The sequence below is a fragment of the Bufo bufo genome, chromosome 2, assembly GCF_905171765.1.
Source record: "Bufo bufo chromosome 2, aBufBuf1.1, whole genome shotgun sequence".
Classification (NCBI taxonomy): Eukaryota; Metazoa; Chordata; class Amphibia; order Anura; family Bufonidae; genus Bufo; species Bufo bufo.
Genome location: NC_053390.1, coordinates 633,832,763 through 633,852,786, shown reverse-complemented (window position 1 = coordinate 633,852,786; position 20,024 = coordinate 633,832,763). Strand labels below are relative to the sequence as shown.

Below are 20,024 nucleotides of genomic sequence, written 5' to 3'. Positions count from 1 at the left end.
CTTGTTCATCTAGTCATACTATTGCTGGAGATGGGCGACTTTTTCATGGGCCACCCTGTAGATAGTGAGGGGTTTAAAAATAAATATTTTATATATATATATACCTTTTTAATGGATGCACACACTAATGCAAAATGGCTATGAAAAACTGACATTGTATTGGTTTTTTATTGGTCTCGTGTGGATGTAGCCTTAGGTTTCCTACACAGGCTAGTGTATTGCCTTGCAGATCTTAAAGGGTTTCTGTCACCCCGCAAAACTCATTTTATTTTTTTTGGATAGTTAGATTCCTCATAGTGCGATATAGGAGAATATAATGCTCTTACTTACTTTCATGCGGCCGATTCTTTATAAAACGAACTTTTATAATATGTAAATGAGGGCTCTACCAGCAAGTAGGGCGTCTACTTGCTGGTAGCTGCTGCAGAAATCCGCCCCCTCGCCGTGTTGATTGACAGGGCCAGCCGTGATCTCCTCCTCCGGCTGGCCCTGTCAGTAATTCAAAAATCGCGCGCCTCGCGTCATTCGGCGCAGGCGCTCTGAGATGAGGAGGCTCGTATCCTCAGCATTCCCTCAGTGCGCCTGCGCCGATGACGTCTTCTCTTTCGGTGATGTCATCGGCGCAGGCGCACTGAGGGAGTGCTGAGGATACGAGCCTCCTCATCTCAGAGCGCCTGCGCCGAATGACGCGAGGCGCGCGATTTTTGAATTACTGACAGGGCCAGCCGGAGGAGGAGATCACGGCTGGCCCTGTCAATCAACACGGCGAGGGGGCGGATTTCTGCAGCAGCTACCAGCAAGTAGACGCCCTACTTGCTGGTAGAGCCCTCATTTACATATTATAAAAGTTCGTTTTATAAAGAATCGGCCGCATGAAAGTAAGTAAGAGCATTATATTCTCCTATATCGCACTATGAAGAATCTAACTATCCAAAAAAAAAAAATATGAGTTTTGCGGGGTGACAGAAACCCTTTAAGTCGCGAGGTGCTCCCCCTGCTGGAAATCTATTTTAGTGGCTGTGTTATGATATTACTACAGTCCAACGTTTAGGCCACACATACTGAGATCCCAACCATGCCATCAAGATGTAACTACGCATGTATTCAATCCAGCCTGTACAGTAGGAGTCCATCACCAGCTTAGAAAAACAAAAACTTTTTATTTTATTTTTTTGTGATCCTTTTGCTGAAAGTAATATTTTGACCTTTATTTCTTCACAGGACTGTTCGTGTTGCAATGCAAGTGCCTGTTGTGATGACTTCCCTGGGCCAGAAGATTTCCACTTTAGCCGTCCAGTCTATGAACGCAGGGTCCCAATTGTTAGCAGCCAATACCAGCCCCACAAATGCATCCGCTCCAAAGGTTGTAATCCAGACCATACCAACTATGATGCCAGCTTCCTCAGAAAGTGACAAATTTACAATGCAACCTGCCAAAATAATAACCATCCCAACCTCTCAGCTCACCCAGTGTCAGCTGCAGACGAAGCCCAACTTTACTGGTGCTGGGGGCTTGAATCTGTTGGGCACTCCACTGACTGTGAGAGCACTTACTCCTGTCTCAATCGCCCATGGAACCCCTGTTATGAGACTAGCTATGCCTGCACAACAGGCTCGGTGCCAGACGCCACCCCGGGTCATAAGCACCCTCATTAAAGGACCTGACATGAAATCGGACATAATGGTGAGCAGGCAGGATGGAGAAATGAAAACATTTCAGCTGGTGAAAGAGGACAACCCAGCAGATGGGGGCAAAACAGTAACTCATGTTGTGGTTGTCAGTGCCCCCGCTGGAATTACCTTGCCAATGACTGTCAAACAAGAAGGGACGGTGGTCTGTGAAAAGTGAGAAACATTCCACCAGCGTGCCGTGAGGTTTAGGTCAAACTGACAGTAAGTGGAGTCCAGACCATAAACTTATTCTGCGGAAGAAAGGGAGGCGATTCCAGTCCAACGAGACTTTAAAGCAGAGACCATGTGTATATGTGGAGCGCAAAGGCAAAAAAGACATTTTCCTGGAAAAGAGTTTGGTTCACATGCTGAAGGGAATATTGCCTCTGCGATCACCAATAAAAGTGACTGCAATTGGGGGGAAAAAAAGAAAATTAAAACTGAAAGGGACCAAAGTGTTCATTCATACATACACACATAGATCTGTTTTTAGGTTACACTAAATTAGGTGGAACACTAAAATAACTTTTCAGAGTGGCTGTTTGTTCTCCGAAGTCCAAAAGCAGAGATTAGGTCAAAAGTGGAATTGTAAATGATCATGTTTTTTATTTCTTTATATATATACAGTATATATGAGTTTTTTTTGTTTTTGTTTTTTAATACCAGCAGTTTATACCACTGTGTACAAATAGCCCTCATTTAACCGGTGCTATGTGACAACTCTGCTGAACGAGTACGTGGGGCGCGTAGGAGACTCCCTTTAAGTTTTTTTTTTTTTTTTTTTTTTTTTTTTTTTTTTTTGAAGCGCGACGTGCAGATGAGATTTGGGTTGTTAGGAAGCAGATTTCATACGGAAGCCTTAGACCGATTTCAATTGTATTTTTTTCCCTTGGAATAAGCTAACAGCTTGTTTGTATAAAGCAATCTTTTTATATATATATAAATATATTATAGAAAATATGGCGGGAAAAAAAAAAAAAACCTTGTACCTAGCACAGTATTGGCATAGAATTACTTGTAACATATTTTATACGGTAGATTAAAGTCTTGAGTTTTTTTTAATACCTTTAAATGGCTGGAAATGTCTAAAAAGCATACCGAGCTGCCAGCTTATCGTTCAGAGAAGGGTTAAACTGGGGGCACAGCGGGCAAATTGGCCAAGTACTGCCACTTGCTTTTGTCACACGGCATCCATGCATACATTTCAATTCCTGCTATCCATTTGAAAGGTCACTGCACGCATGAGCCCTTTTTTTGGAGTGCAAGCATTTTGAAGCCTGCTATTTTTTTAGTTAAAGTTCTGGCTGGGCGGTCTAGGGGGGAGGGTTGGGGATAAAGTACCAGTGTTCAGAATGAACTACAATAGTTTGTATATTCAACATTTGAAGTATATTCTATTTTGTTGTACTCTTGTTTCAAAGTGTATTCAAGTAGATTTTACTGCAATATAGAAAATGAATTTGTGTCGGCTCCATCATTTTTCCTGGATATTTGGACCGTGGAATCCCAGTAATTTAGGGATGTGAACGACTGCACATTAGCTGGTCTGGTTCATTGGAAGTTTTTATTTTTATAGAACATCCAAAATAAGTTGAATATAAATCTGCAATTGTAATAAAAAATGGTATTATCTGGGTTTGCTCAGTTTAATGGACTGAACATTATGTCCAGAACGTTTGACTGAGCGTGAGCTCTACCTCCTAGGCTCTCAGTATCAGTTTATGACCGGGATGCCCAACCTGTGGCCCTCCAGCTGTTGTAAAACTACAACTCCCACCATGCCCTGTTGTAGGCTGATAGTCATAGGCTGTCCAGGCATGCTGGGAGTTGTCGTTTTGCAACCGCTGGAGGGCCACAGGTTGGTCATCCCTGTCATAAACTGATACAGGACTTCTGCCTCATTGATGTCACCTGTCACTAGATCTTGTACTGCATCCCGCCTGTCACTGTGATACAAAGCAGCTGTAAATTCTATGGTAACCTATTGATTCCACATGTTGTATCCTGGCCAAGCTTAACAGTGATGAATTGTATTCTTGTAGCCATTTAAAGCGATGGACAGCAGGTACACAATATCTGCAAGGTCGGCCTCTGATGCATTAGGTTTAGTAATGCAGGTGGTTTCTTACCGATGGGCTGACCTTTCTTGCTTCTTGTACCTAGTCCTCCAGAGCAAGTTTTGACATTTAGGGGCCCAATAAATTGGTCAGGTTACAGTAGAAGGCATCTAAGGGTACTTTCACATTTGCGGCAGAGGATGCCGACAGGCAGTTCCGTCGCCGGAACTGCCCACCGGATCCAGCAATACGGACGCAAACTGATGGCATTTGTCAGACTGATCAGGGTCCTGATCCGTATGACAAATGCATTGAAATGCCGGCTCCGGCTCCGTCTCTCCGATGTCATCCGGAAAAACATCCGCCATTTTTTATTTTTATTTTTTTTGGTCTGAGCATGAGCAGACCGCAATGCTGGATTAGTTTAGCCGGAACACTCTGGGCCGGATCTGGCATTAATGCATTTCAATGGGAAAAAATGCAGGATCCGGCATTCCAGCAAGTGTTCCGGAATTTTGGACTGAGATAAAACCGCGGCATGCTGCGGTATTATCTTCATCCTGAAAAGTCGAAAAGACTGAACTGAAGACATCCTGATGCATCCTGAACGGAATTCTCTCCATTCAGAATGCATGGGGATAAAACTGATCAGTTCTTTTCCGATATTGAGCCCCTAGGACGGAACTCTATGCCGGAAAAGAAAAACACTAGTGTGAAAGTACCCTAATCTGAAGAGGCAATATGGATTGCAGCTAAAGGGTGACATAATAATAATGGTGCCACTTAGGGGTGGGCGATATGGTCTAAAATCTATATTGCGATATAATTTTAGGCATTGCGATATATATCACGATATATTATTAAACTTTTTTTATTTTTTTTATTTAGCCTCCTTAGGGGCTAGAACCCTTGTCCTATTCACCCTAATAGAGCTCTATTAGGGTAAATAGGACCTCACACTGTCCCTGTGCATAGTGCACACAGCAGCAGGGAGCTGACCATGGCAGCCAGGGCTTCAATAGCGTCCTGGCTGCCATGGTAACCGATCGGAGGCCCGTGATTACACTGCTGGGACTCCGATCAGAAGCTGCCACCCTGAGGCCACTGCCACCAATGATTTAATCGTGTGGAAGGGGGGGGGGGGGGCTGCAATTAATATAATACTTAGAAGAGGGAGAGTAGAAGGGAGGGGCCGTGGCCATTGCACCACCAATGAATATAGTTAATATGCCTGAATACAAACGTAGCCTGCATGTGCCGGCCATATCCCATACCTGGCCTCTATTACTGCGTGCCGTGATCCGCTGCAATTAACCCCTCAGGACCTCTCTGTTCTCATTGGTGGCGCAGTGGCCACAGTCCCTCCTCCTACTCTCTGTTCTCATTGGTGGTGGAGTGGCTACAGTCCCTCCCCTCCTCTGTTCTCATTAGTGGTCAGCGGCAGCCGCACACAGTGGGTGGGGGGGACTCCCTCCTTCTCCACTGTGCCGGCTAAAGAGAACATGGTGCGTGCCGAGAGCGGCGCATGCCATGTTCTACCGCGATATAAACGAAATCTCTATCGTTAGCCAAATTTATATTGCATATCGTCTATATTGCCCACCCCTAGTGCCACTTAGCTTGGGCACAGCTCCAGTCTACAACTTCAATAAGGGGTCAGACATTATATGCGATTCGGAGGGGGGGGGGGGGGACAGCCTGCCAGAGCCACCAATCTGCCCCCTACACCTCAGACTGATACCTGATCCACACACTGTCCCAGGTGACACTTGGCTTCCATCTATCCACCGAGTGGCTTCCCGCGATCACAGCTTCAGCCCTCCTGGGAGGGTGGGTGATCTCTCTCGTCTTACTCCCTCTGCACTGAGCCTGCCTTGCTGTTTCCGCTAACAGTTTTTCCCCTGACTACGGCAGAATTAATTCCAGAGGCGTTCAGTAGCAAGACAGAAGTACGCAACTTGTTCCCAGGTCAGTGCACTTTATGCTGACAATATGCCAGGTAAAAAAAAAAACTGAAAAATATAAAGACTCCCGCCTTCTGCTCTTCTTCCACAGCGGCTGAATTGGAATGACCCTCCTGGTGCCTCATTAGGATCATCCCTTGCTCTTTTCAGCCCATCAGTCTCCCTCTCAGGCTGAAACTACAGCTGCACTACCTCTTGCGCTTTAAAGGCTACCTGTCACCTGGATTTTGGGTATAGAGCTGAGGACATGGGCTGCTAGATCGCCGCTAACACATCCGCAATATCCATTCCCCATAGCTCTCTGCTTTTATTGTGTAGAAAAAAAGGATTTATATATATATATATATATATATATGTGTGTGTGTGTGTGTGTAAATGAGGTTACTAACGTTTCCGAAGCCCAGCCACGCCCACTGTGAAGGAGCCCAGCCACGCCCACTGTGAAGGAGCCCAGCACTGCCCCGCATCCTCCGAATCTCCTTGTTCCCCGATGTCACAAAGCTAGAGTGCTGTAATCTCGCGATGCGTGAGCTAGCGCATGCCCAGTGTCTGCATAGTGTTCCTTCCCTGTGCTGGCATCAGCCTCAGGGAACGAACTGTGCATGCGCCAGCTCGCGCATTGTGAGATTACGGCGCTCTAGCTTTGTGACGTCGGGGAACAAGGAGATTTCGGAGGATGCGGGGCGGTACTGGGTTCCTTCACAATGGGTGTGGCTGGGCTCACAGTCAGAGAACGCTGGACTCATCTCTCAAGCATGGAGGAGATAGGACTCATCTAAGGTTAATTTACATATCTATAAAATCGTTTTTTGACACAATAAAAGCACACAGAGCTATGGGGACTGGATATTGCAGATGTGCTAGCAGCCCATGTCCTTAGCTCTATACCCAAAATCCAGGTGACAGGTTCCCTTTAAATTAATATATATTTAAAGCATATTCCTAGTAATGAGTACTTTAAAGAGCCTCTGTCAGCATGATCTACCCTATTAAACCAGGCATACTGGTAGGGTTGCTCATGCTGATTAAAATTATACCTTTTTTGTCTATGTTAAAACAGCTACAGAGATATCCAAGTTGTTATTTATTTGCAATTGAGCAGTTGGAGCACCAGGAGAGAGGGGCTGAATCCTTAGAGCACTGCTTTTGTAACACCCTTGTGCTCTGCACAGGGCTAGATATTAGCATGCTGAGGGCAGAGTTGTGTCCTAGAATGTACATATACAGTCCTGATCAAAAGTTTAAAGACCACTTGAAAAATGGCAAAAAATCCTATTTTACATTGTTGGATCTTAACAAGGTTCCAAGTAGAGCTTCAACATGCAACAAGAAGAAAGGAGAGTGAGACAAAACATTTTTTGAGCATTCAATTAATTCAAAATAACTATTAAAGGGAGTCTGTCACCAACCAGACCGGTTTTAAACCAATCGCATAGTTCAGTGGGACACAAAGACATGACACAGATGGTACCTTTGTTTCGTTTTTTCCAGATCATCCAAATCGCCCAAAAAGTAGTTTATATGATATGCTAATGAGCCGTGCCCAGGGGCAGAGAGTTTGCTGAAAGTGCCCAAGTTCCCCCGCCTAACTCCGACCCTCAGTAAGCTCAGGCCAGCCCTGTGGCTCTGTGACATCATATTTCCCTATAGGCAGTTCGTGCATTGCAGAGGCACAAAGATATGCAATGTGCATGCGTCGATTTTACGCCAGTAACTGGTGCATGCGCACTGCATATCTCTGTGCCTCTTCCCACTGTGGGCAGAACACTGCGCAGGCCCGGCAGAGATGCATGAACGGCCTATAGGGATATATGATGTCACAGGGCTGGCCGGAGTTTACTGAGGGGCGGAGTTAGGCGCGAATGAGGCAGGGGTACTTGGGCACTTTCAGCAAACTCTCCGCCCCTGGGCACTTGCGATGGCTCATTAGCATATCATAAAAACTACTTTTTGGGCGATTTGGATGATCTGAAAAACGAAACAAAGGTAACATCTGTGTCATATCTTTGTGTCCCACTGAACTATGTGATCGGTTAAAAACCTGTCAGGTTGGTGACAGACTCCCTTTAACCACCTCCGGACCGCTGTACGCAGATTCGCGTTCCGGAGGTGGCAGCGCTGCGCACAATCACGCATATACGCTCAAAGCCGGCCCGCGCATGCGCATCGCGGGCCGGCAAAATTAAAAGAACAAGTTCGTCACCAGCCTGCCAGCAACGATCATTGGCTGGCAGGCTGGCGATTTTCAAAAAATCCAATCACAAGTCATATAACAGATCATATTAGTAAATATGATCTGTTATATGGCTTGTCTGCTCCTGTGCTGGTCCTTTTCGTCGGTTGGATCCAGCACAGGAGCAAACTGAACTGTGAGTACACCAAACACTACACCTTAGCCCCAGATCACCCCCCTGCACCCCAATTAACCCTTTGATCGCCCCTGTCAATCACTAGTGAAAGGAAAAAAAGTGATCAGTGTAAACTGTCACTTTTTTTTTTCCACTGGTATTGACTGTTAGGTTTTAGGGATAGTTTAGGCCCCTTGGTTAGGTAGTTAGCGTCAGTTAGCGCCCACCCCACCCCACCCACTTTTATTCGCTGATTAGCGTATCGCTAATCAGCATTTGTACTTTTATAGTATCTGTAAGTGATCAAAACTGATCACGGTCAGATCTATAATAGTATTAGTGTCACCTTAGCTCGCCCTCCACCCAAAACGCAGTGTTTGCCCGATCAGGCCTGATCGGTCGCCCACACGTGCGTTCACCCACGCCTGCCCCACCGCAGTGACAAAAAATATATTTTTTCTTGATCACTGCACATTCATTTTACACGCACTGCGGCGATAAAAAAATCAGTTTTGATATTTTTTATCAACCGCAGCGGCCTCCGCTACTTTGCTAGCCTCCCCTTTGTAAGACAGGTTTGCTTTTTTTCTTGGGTAGTCTCAGGGAATACCCCTAAATTTAGTAGTCCAAAATGTCAAACGGGGTATTCTTCTGAAGAGGCCTACAGGATTCTGACCCAGTCGGATGAGGAGTGGGAACCCTCATCTGACGAATCTAGCGGGTCAGAATATGAACCTGTGGAAAGCAGTGGCTCTCTGACCCAAAGTTCGGACGAGGAGGTTGAGGTCCCTGGCAGCACCAGGCGTACCCGGCCCCATGTCGCTAGACCACAGGTTACGCAGGATCCGCTTCAAGAGCAGCAGAGTGGGGCTGTCGCTGCCGGATCACGTGGTGAGGCATACACCAGCAGCGCAGCCCTCCCTGGACCTAGTACCAGCACTGCCGTACAACATGGTGACGTGGCGAGCACCAGAAGGGCAGTTGAAGCTGGTACGGTGGCACGTGCAGTAGTTACCCCGTCGCAGCCACCGCACAGACAGGCCCGTAGAGCCCCTAGAATCCCTGAGGTGCTGGCAAACCCTGATTGGCAGTCACCAACTTCAGCCGCACCTGTAGTTCCCCCTTTCACCACCCAGTCTGGAGTTCGGGTTGAGACGGCTCAAATCGGTTCGGCCCTGGGATTTTTTGAGCTGTTCTTGACTGCGGAGCTCTTGGACTTAATCGTGGCAGAGACAAACCGGTATGCCACACAATTTATATCCGCCAACCCGGGAAGCTTTTATGCCCAGCCTTTCCGGTGGAAACCAGTCCAAGTTTCCGAACTTAAAATTTTTTTGGGCCTTCTCCTCAACATGGGTCTAACTAAAAAGCATGAATTGCGGTCATATTGGTCCACGCACCCGATTCATCACATGCCCATGTTCTCTGCTGCTATGTCCAGGGCACGATTTGAGGCCATCCTCCGTTTCCTGCATTTTAGCGACAACACCACCTCCCGTCCCAGAGGCCACCCAGCTTTTGACCGGCTCCACAAAATTCGGCCCCTCATAGACCATTTCAACCAGAAATTTGCAGATTTGTATACCCCCGAGCAAAACATCTGCGTAGACGAGTCCCTAATACATTTTACCGGGCGCCTTGGCTTCAAACAATACATCCCAAGCAAGCGTGCCCGGTATGGGGTCAAATTGTATAAGCTCTGTGAAAGGGCCACAGGCTATACCCACAAATTTCGGATCTATGAGGGAAAAGATCAGACCCTGGAGCCGGTCGGTTGCCCTGACTACCTGGGGAGCAGTGGGAAGACAGTCTGGGACTTGGTGTCACCCTTATTCGGCAAGGGGTACCATCTTTATGTGGACAATTTTTACACAAGTGTGGCCCTCTTTAGGCATTTGTTTCTAGAACGGATTTGCGCCTGTGGCACCGCGCGAACTAGTCGCGTGGGCTTCCCCCAACGGCTTGTAACCACCCGTCTTGCAAGGGGGGAGAGGGCTGCCTTGTGTAACGAAGAACTGCTCGCGGTGAAATGGAGAGACAAGCGTGACGTTTACATGCTCTCCTCCATTCACGCAGACACGACAATCCAAATTGAGCGAGCAACCCGTGTCATTGAAAAGCCCCTCTGTGTCCACGACTATAATGCGCTCATGGGAGGGGTGGACTTCAATGACCAGATGTTGTCTCCGTATTTAGTTTCCCGCAGAACCAGACGCTGGTATAAGAAGGTGTCTGTATATTTAATTCAATTGGCGCTGTACAATAGTTTTGTTCTCTACAGTAAGGCTGGGAGAACACGATCCTTCCTCAAATTCCAGGAAGAGATCATCGAGAACCTCCTTTACCCAGGAGGTTCCGTGGCCCCATCCACCAGTGTAGTTAGCCGTCTACACGAGCGACATTTCCCCAGTGTCGTTCCTGGTACCTCAACCCAACCGTCACCCCGAAAAAGATGTCGTGTCTGTAGCAGGAGTGGAATAAGGCGTGACACCCGCTATTTCTGTCCTGACTGTCCTGACCACCCTGCCCTATGCTTTGGTGAGTGTTTCCGGAAGTACCACACACAGGTACACCTAGCATAGGGATTGCATCTCACAGGACAGGCACACAGGGCTATTAGGGCCCTTTTACTCACAGCTGCTGCAAACCTCTCCTTTCACCTGGGATAAAGTGCATAACGTACTTTGCCACATCTTTGGGCGATTTGCGCTTTGCACATTGTCCCATGGGGAAGGAGAGGTTTGTTCTATAAAGGTAAAAAAAACTAAACAAAAAAAAAAATTACCGGTAAGTAAAAAAGTTAAAAAAAAGTTAATATGTTCTGTTCTAAAGTTAATAAAGTTATTGCGTTGCGGCCTGTTTTTTTTATTTATTTATTTTTATTTTTTTTACCTTTCAGGTGGACCAACCGATCGACTAGCTGCAGCACTGATGTGCATTCGGACAGAAGCATTGCGCTGCTGTCAGATTACACGCAAGTCGGTGTATGCGGCGCTGCAAGACGAGATTTCTCCTCTGCAGTAAAAGATACGTTTGCCGAGGCATATGAGCTGAGGAGGTGGCGGTGTTCATATACTTTGGCAAACACTTTGTATATATATAAAAAAAAAAATCCCGGCAATGATTTATTCATCCACATCGATTGATGTGAATGGAGAAATCGGGTTTGCCAGGGCATACGAGCTAAGTGGGTATGGATGTTGGGCGGAGCTCCTATGTCCTGGCAGACGCCTTTCCCCTCCTTTTTCTTTTTTTGGCAGAGATTTTTTCATCCACATTGATCGATGCGAATGAAGAAATCTGTGCCATTCATTTTTTTCTTTCAGCCCAGAGGCTGAACGGAAAAAAAAAATATCTCATTACCTGTATGCTCAATATAAGGAGAATAGCAGAAACTCCTAATGCTGGGCATACATGTAATGATTGCGGAGACCCTCAAATGCCAGGGCAGTACAAACACCCCACAAATAACACCATTTTGGAAAGAAGACACCCCAAGGTATTCGCTGAGGGGCATATTGAGTCCATGAAAGATTGAAATTTTTGTCCCAAGTTAGCGGAAAGGGAGACTTTGTGAGAACAAAATCAAAAAAATCAATTTCCGCTAACTTGTGCCAAAAAATTTTTTTTTCTATGAACTCGCCATGCCCCTCATTGAATACCTTGGGGTGTCTTCTTTCCAAAATGGGGTCACATGTGGGGTATTTATACTGCCCTGGCATTTTAGGGGCCCCAAAGCGTTAGAAGAAGTCTGGTATCCAAATGTCTAAAAATGCCCTCCTAAAAGGAATTTGGGCACCTTTGCCCACCTAGGCTGCAAAAAAGTGTCACACATGTGGTATCTCCGTATTCAGGAGAAGTTGGGGAATATGTTTTGGGGTGTCATTTTACATATACCCATGCTGGGTGAGATAAATATCTTGGTCAAATGCCAACTTTGTATAAAAAAATGGGAAAAGTTGTCTTATGCCAAGATATTTCTCTCACCCAGCATGGGTATATGTAAAATGACACCACAAAACACATTCCCCAACTTCTCCTGAATACGGCGATACCACATGTGTGACACTTTTTTTGCAGCCTAGGTGGGCAAAGGGGCCCACATTCCAAAGAGCACCTTTCGGATTTCACAGGTCATTTACCTACTTACCACACATTAGGGCCCCTGGAAAATGCCAGGGCAGTATAACTACCCCACAAGTGACCCCATTTTGGAAAGAAGACACCCCAAGGTATTCCGTGAGGGGCATGGCAAGTTCCTAGAATTTTTTATTTTTTGTCACAAGTTAGTGGAAAATGATGATTTTTTTAAAAAAAAAATTTTCATACAAAGTCTCATATTCCACTAACTTGTGACAAAAAATAAAAACTTCCATGAACTCACTATTCCCATCAGCGAATACCTTGGGGTCTCTTCTTTCCAAAATGGGGTCACTTGTGGGGTAGTTATACTGCCCTGGCATTCTAGGGGCCCAAATGTGTGGTAAGGAGTTTGAAATCAAATTCTGTAAAAACTGACCAGTGAAATCCGAAAGGTGCTCTTTGTAATATGGGCCCCCTTGCCCACCTAGGCTGCAAAAAAGTGTCACACATCTGGTATCTCCGTACTCAGGAGAAGTTGGGGAATGTGTTTTGGGGTGTCATTTTACATATACCCATGCTGGGTGAGAGAAATATCTTGGCAAAAGACAACTTTTCCCATTTTTTTATACAAAGTTGGCATTTGACCAAGATATTTATCTCACCCAGCATGGGTATATGTAAAAAAACACATTCCTCAACTTCTCCTGAATACGGAGATACCACATGTGTGACACTTTTTTGCAGCCTAGGTGGGCAAAGGGACCCATATTCCAAAGAGCACCTTTCGGATTTCACTGGTCAGTTTTTACAGAATTTGATTTCAAACTCCTTACCACACATTTGGGCCCCTAGAATGCCAGGGCAGTATAACTACCCCACAAGTGACCCCATTTTGGAAAGAAGAGACCCCAAGGTATTCGCTGATGTGCATAGTGAGTTCATGGAAGTTTTTATTTTTTGTCACAAGTTAGTGGAATATGAGACTTTGTAAGAAAAAAAAAAAAAAAATCATCATTTTCCGCTAACTTGTGACAAAAAATAAAAAGTTCTATGAACTCACTATGCCCATCAGCGAATACCTTAGGGTGTCTACTTTCCGAAATGGGGTCATTTGTGGGGTGTTTGTACTGTCTGGGCATTGTAGAACCTCAGGAAACATGACAGGTGCTCAGAAAGTCAGAGCTGCTGCAAAAAGCGGAAATTCACATTTTTGTACCATAGTTTGTAAACGCTATAACTTTTACCCAAACCATTTTTTTTTTACCCAAACATTTTTTTTTTATCAAAGACATGTAGAACAATAAATTTAGAGCAAAATTTATATATGGATCTCGTTTTTTTTTGCAAAATTTTACAACTGAAAGTGAAAAATGTCATTTTTTGGCAAAAAAATCGTTAAATTTCGATTAATAACAAAAAAAGTAAAAATGTCAGCAGCAATGAAATACCACCAAATGAAAGCTCTATTAGTGAGAAGAAAAGGAGGTAAAATTCATTTGGGTGGTAAGTTGCATGACCGAGCAATAAACGGTGAAAGTAGTGTAGGTCAGAAGTGTAAAAAGTGGCCTGGTCTTTCAGGGTGTTTAAGCCATGGGGGCTGAGGTGGTTAAACTGAAACAGGCTGTTTTTCAGCTGATCCAAATTTTAGGACCACATGCCTTTTAAAAGGCCAAATCTGTGCAAAGATGTGGATTCATTGTCATTTTCTGTCAGGTAGTCACACGTTGTGATGGCAAAGGCAAAAAAAACTCTCCCTTTTTGAACGTGGTCGGGTTGTTCAACTGCATAAGCAGGGTCTCTCACAGCGCGCCATCGCTGCTGAGGTGGGATGCAGTAAGACAGTCATTTGGAATTTCTTAAATGATCCTGAGGGTTATGGAACAAAAAAGTCAAGTGGAAGACCCAAAAACATTTCATCAGCACTGAGCCGAAGGATCCAATTGGCTGTCCGTCAAGACACTGGACGATCCTCGACCCAAATTAAGGACCTTACTGGTGCTGACTGCAGCCCCATAACCATCAGACGGCATCTGAGACTGAAGGGCTTCAAAAACAAAAAAACGTCTTCAAAGACCTCGTCTCCTTGAACACCACAGAACTGCTCGTTTGGACTTTGCAAGAGCACCAAACATGGGACATTCAAAGGTGGAAGAAAGTTGTTTTTTTATTCTCTGATGAGAAAAAATTTAACCTTGATGGGCCTGATGGTTTCCAACGTTACTGGCATGACAAGCAGATCCCACCTGAGATGTTTTCTACGCGCCACAGTGGAGGGGGCGCCATAATGGTCTGGGGTGCTTTTTCCTTCAGTATAACAATGGAGCTTCAGGAAGTGCAGGGGCATCAAACGGCCGCTGGTTATATGTCCAGATGTTGCAGAGAGCATTCCTCATGACAGGGTCCTCGTCTGTGTGGTAACGACTGGGTTTTTCAACAGGACAACGCTACAGTACACAATGCCCGCAGGACACGCGACTTCTTCCAGGAGAATAACATCACTCTTTTGCCCCATCCTGCATGTTCCCCTGATCTAAATCCAATTGAGAACCTTTGGGGATGGATGGCAAGGGAAGTTTACAAAAATGGACAACCGTTCCAGACAGTAGATGGCCTTCGTGCGGCCGTCTTCACCACTTGGAGAAATGTTCCCACTCGCCTCATGGAAACGCTTGCATCAAGCATGCTGAAATGAATTTTTGAAGTGATAAACAATAACGGCGGAGCTACTCATTACTGAGTTCATGTTTGGAAGTTGGATTTCTGTTTTGGGGGGTTTATTATTTTTTTTTGGAGGTGTGGTCCTAAACTTTTGATCAGCTGAAAAACAGCCTGTTTCAGTTTATTCGTTGTTTTCATTAAATTGAATGCTCAAAATTTTTTTTGTCTCACTCCCATTTCTTCTTGTTGCATGTTGAAGCTCTACTTGGAACCTTTTTAACCACCTCCGGACCGCTGTACGCACAGACGCGTCCTGGAGGTGGTTGATTCATTCCTCCTGGACGCGCGAGATTTCCTGTGAACGCGCGCACACAGGAACGGAAGGTAAGAGAGTTGATCTCCAGCCTGCCAGCGGCGATCGTTCGCTGGCAGGCTGGAGATGTGTTTTTTTTAAACCCTAACAGGTATATTAGACGCTGTTTTGATAACAGCGTCTAATATACCTGCTACCTGGTCCTCTGGTGGTCCCCTTTGTTTGGATCGACCACCAGAGGACACAGGTAGCTCAGTAAAGTAGCACCAAGCACCACTACACTACACCCCCCCCCCGTCACTTATTAACCCCTTATTAGCCCCTGATCACCCCTGATCACCCCATATAGACTCCCTGATCACCCCCCTGTCATTGATTACCCCCCTGTCATTGATCACCCCCCTGTCATTGATCACCCCCCTGTAAAGCTCCATTCAGACGTCCGCATGATTTTTACGGATCCACTGATAGATGGATCGGATCCGCAAAACGCATCCGGACGTCTGAATGAAGCCTTACAGGGGCATGATCAATGACTGTGGTGATCACCCCATATAGACTCCCTGATCACCCCCCTGTCATTGATTACACCCCTGTCATTGATCACCCCCCTGTAAAGCTCCATTCAGATGTCCGCATGATTTTTACGGATGCACTGATAGATGGATCGGATCCGCAAAACGCATCCGGACGTCTGAATGAAGCCTTACAGGGGCATGATCAATGACTGTGGTGATCACCCCATATAGACTCCCTGATCACCCCCCTGTAAAGCTCCATTCAGACGTCCGCATGATTTTTACGGATCCACTGATAGATGGATCGGATCCGCAAAACGCATCCGGACGTCTGAATGAAGCCTTACAGGGGCATGATCAATGACTGTGGTGATCACCCCATATAGACTCCCTGATCACCCCCCTGTCATTGATTACCCCCCTGTAGAGCTCCATTCAGATGTCCGCATGATTTTTACGGATGCACTGATAGATGGATCGGATCCGCAAAACGCATCCGGACGTCTGAATGAAGCCTTACAGGGGCGTGATCAATGACTGTGGTGATCACCCCATATAGACTCCCTGATCACCCCCCTGTCATTGATTACCCCCCTGTAAAGCTCCATTCAGACGTCCGCATGATTTTTACGGATCCACTGATAGATGGATCGGATCCGCAAAACGCATCCGGACGTCTGAATGAAGCCTTACAGGGGCATGATCAATGACTGTGGTGATCACCCCATATAGACTCCCTGATCACCCCCCTGTCATTGATTACCCCCCTGTAGAGCTCCATTCAGATGTCCGCATGATTTTTACGGATGCACTGATAGATGGATCGGATCCGCAAAACGCATCCGGACGTCTGAATGAAGCCTTACAGGGGCGTGATCAATGACTGTGGTGATCACCCCCCTGTCATTGATTACCCCCCTGTCATTGATTACCCCCCTGTAAAGCTCCATTCAGACGTCCGCATGATTTTTACGGATCCACTGATAGATGGATCGGATCCGCAAAACGCATCCGGACGTCTGAATGAAGCCTTACACGGGCGTGATCAATGACTGTGGTTATCACCCCATATAGACTCCCTGATCACCCCCCTGTCATTGATCACCCCCCCTGTCATTGATCACCCCCCCCTGTCATTGATCACCCCTCTGTTAGGCTCCATTCAGACATTTTTTTGGCCCAAGTTAGCGGAATTATTTTTTTTTTTTCTTACAAAGTCTCATATTCCACTAACTTGTGTCAAAAAATAAAATCTCACATGAACTCACCATGCCCCTCACGGAATCCAAATGCGTAAAATTTTTTAGACATTTATATTACAGACTTCTTCTCACGCTTTAGGGCCCCTAGAATGCCAGGGCAGTATAAATACCCCACATGTGACCCCATTTCGGAAAGAAGACACCCCCAGGTATTCCGTGAGGGGCATATTGAGTCCATGAAAGATTGAAATTTTTGTCCCAAGTTAGTGGAACGGGAGACTTTGTGAGAAAAAAATTAAAAATATCAATTTCCGCTAACTTGTGCCAAAAAAAAAAAATTTCTATGAACTCGCCATGCCCCTCATTGAATACCTTGGGGTGTCTTCTTTCCAAAATGGGGTCACATGTGGGGTATTTATACTGCCCTGGCATTCTAGGGGCCCCAAAGCGTGAGAATCCAAATGTCTAAAAATGCCCTCCTAAAAGGAATTTGGGCACCTTTGCGCATCTAGGCTGCAAAAAAGTGTCACACATCTGGTATCGCCGTACTCAGGAGAAGTTGGGGAATGTGTTTTGGGGTGTCATTTTACATATACCCATGCTGGGTGAGAGAAATATCTTGGTCAAATGCCAACTTTGTATAAAAAAATGGGAAAAGTTGTCTTTTGTCAAGATATTTATCTCACCCAGCATGGGTATATGTAAAAAGACACCCCAAAACACATTCCTCAACTTCTCCTGAGTATGGAGATACCAGATGTGTGACACTTTTTTGCAGCCTAGGTGGGCAAAGGGGCCCATATTCCAAAGAGCACCTTTTGGATTTCACAGGTCATTTTTTAGAGAATTTGATTTCAAACTCCTTACCACACATTTGGGCCCCTAGAATGCCAGGGCAGTATAACTACCCCACAAGTGACCCCATTTTGGAAAGAAGAGACCCCAAGGTATTCGCTGATGGGCATAGTGAGTTCATGGAAGTTTTTATTTTTTGTCACAAGTTAGTGGAATATGAGACTTTGTATGAAAAAAAAAAAAAAAAAAAATCATCATTTTCCACTAACTTGTGACAAAAAATAAAAAATTCTAGGAACTTGCCATGCCCCTCACGGAATACCTTGGGGTGTCTTCTTTCCAAAATGGGGTCACTTGTGGGGTAGTTATACTGCCCTGGCATTCTAGGGGCCCAAATGTGTGGTGAGGAGTTTGAAATCAAATTCTGTAAAAAATGACCTGTGAAATCCGAAAGGTGCTCTTTGGAATATGGGCCCCTTTGCCCACCTAGGCTGCAAAAAAGTGTCACACATCTGGTATCTCCGTACTCAGGAGAAGTTGGGGAATGTGTTTTGGGGTGTCATTTTACATATACCCATGCTGGGTGAGAGAAATATCTTGGCAAAAGACAACTTTTCCCATTTTTTTATACAAAGTTGGCATTTGACCAAGATATTTCTCTCACCCAGCATGGGTATATATAAAATGACACCCCAAAACACATTCCCCACCTTCTCCTGAGTACGGAGATACCAGATGTGTGACACTTTTTTGCAGCCTAGGTGGGCAAAGGGGCCCATATTCCAAAGAGCACCTTTCGGATTTCACAGGTCATTTTTTACAGAATTTGATTTCAAACTCCTTACCACACATTTGGGCCCCTAGAATGCCAGGGCAGTATAACCACCCCACAAGTGACCCCATTTTGGAAAGAAGAGACCCCAAGGTATTTCGTGATGGGCATAGTGAGTTCATAGAAGTTTTTATTTTTTGTCACAAGTTAGTGGAATATGAGACTTTGTAAGAAAAGAAAAAAAAAAAAAAAATCATCATTTTCCACTAACTTGTGACAAAAAATAAAAAGTTCTATGAACTCACTATGCCCATCAGCGAATACCTTAGGGTGTGTACTTTCCGAAATGGGGTCATTTGTGGGGTTTTTCTACTGTCTGGCCATTGTAGAACCTCAGGAAACATGACAGGTGCTCAGAAAGTCAGAGCTGCTTCAAAAAGCGGAAATTCACATTTTTGTACCATAGTTTGTAAACGCTATAACTTTTACCCAAACCATTTTTTTTTTACCCAAACATTTTTTTTTATCAAAGACATGTAGAACAATAAATTTTGAGCAAAATTTATATATGGATGTCGTTTTTTTTTGCAAAATTTTACAACTGAAAGTGAAAAATGTCATTGTTTTGCAAAAAAATCGTTAAATTTCGATTAATAACAAAAAAAGTAAAAATGTCAGCAGCAATGAAATACCACCAAATGAGAGCTCTATTAGTGAGAAGAAAAGGAGGTAAAATTCATTTGGGTGGTAAGTTGCATGACCGAGCAATAAACGGTGAAAGTAGTGTAGGTCAGAAGTGTAAAAAGTGGCCTGGTCTTTCAGGGTGTTTAAGCACTGGGGGCTGAGGTGGTTAAGATCCAGCCATGCTAAATATGATTTTTTTTGCCATTTTTCAAGTGGTCTTAAACTTTTGATCAGGACTGTAATATACACTACTTACTGTAGCCTTACCATGTTGAGAATAGCACTCACTATATGGGAATACACAGAAATACCTAAATATTAACATAAAAGACAATAGGGTCTGTTGTAACACCTATTTTAAACCCGTGGCGAAAAACAGCTATATACGGTTTGCAAGCTGTCATCTGCCACGATGGCTTATAAATATACCAACTGGCCAATTGAGACGGCTCAAACGTAATTGTACAGAGGAAGAAATATTTGTAGAGGAAGCAAAAATCCTGAGCCAAAAATTTCTAGATAGAGAATATCCGATGAAAGTGGTGGAAAAAGCTCTAGAAAAGGTGAGGAAAATGGATAGAAAACAGTTTTTTGAGGAGAAGATCCCTGTACAAATGGACGACACATTAAGATTAATATTACCGTTTCATTCACAACATTACCAAATAGAGAAAATCATTAAAAAGTATTGGTATATCCTATTGGAAGACAAAATAGTAGGCCCCCTTTTGAGTTCTGAGCCAAAGATCACATATACCAAGGCAAATAACCTTGGATCCGCAGTGGCCCCTACGGTAAAAAAGACCCTGACAAAATCAAATGATCCAATTGGTTAACTACAAGAGGTTTCTTTTAGATGCGGTTAGTGTAACAACTGTAAAATTACTTCTTCCCCAAAGAAAACCATGGAGGTCAGTTCCACGCAAAATTCTTTTAAATTATCTTTTAGGGATGCTTTG

At 44.8% G+C, this 20,024-nt stretch overlaps 1 protein-coding gene across 4 annotated transcripts in view; it reads left to right on the top strand.

Annotated features, from left to right (window-relative positions):
- The window catches only part of ELF2 (E74 like ETS transcription factor 2), a 109,374-nt gene extending 106,241 nt beyond the window's left edge, over positions 1–3,133 (top strand). For all 4 annotated transcript variants that reach the window (XM_040418455.1, XM_040418456.1, XM_040418457.1 and 1 more), the window contains one exon: positions 1,222–3,133. In XM_040418455.1, the coding sequence (XP_040274389.1) occupies positions 1,222–1,849 (628 nt within the window). In that variant the 3' untranslated portion in view covers positions 1,850–3,133. The remainder of the gene's footprint in view (positions 1–1,221) is intronic.
- Positions 3,134–20,024: the final 16,891 nt, after the last annotated feature.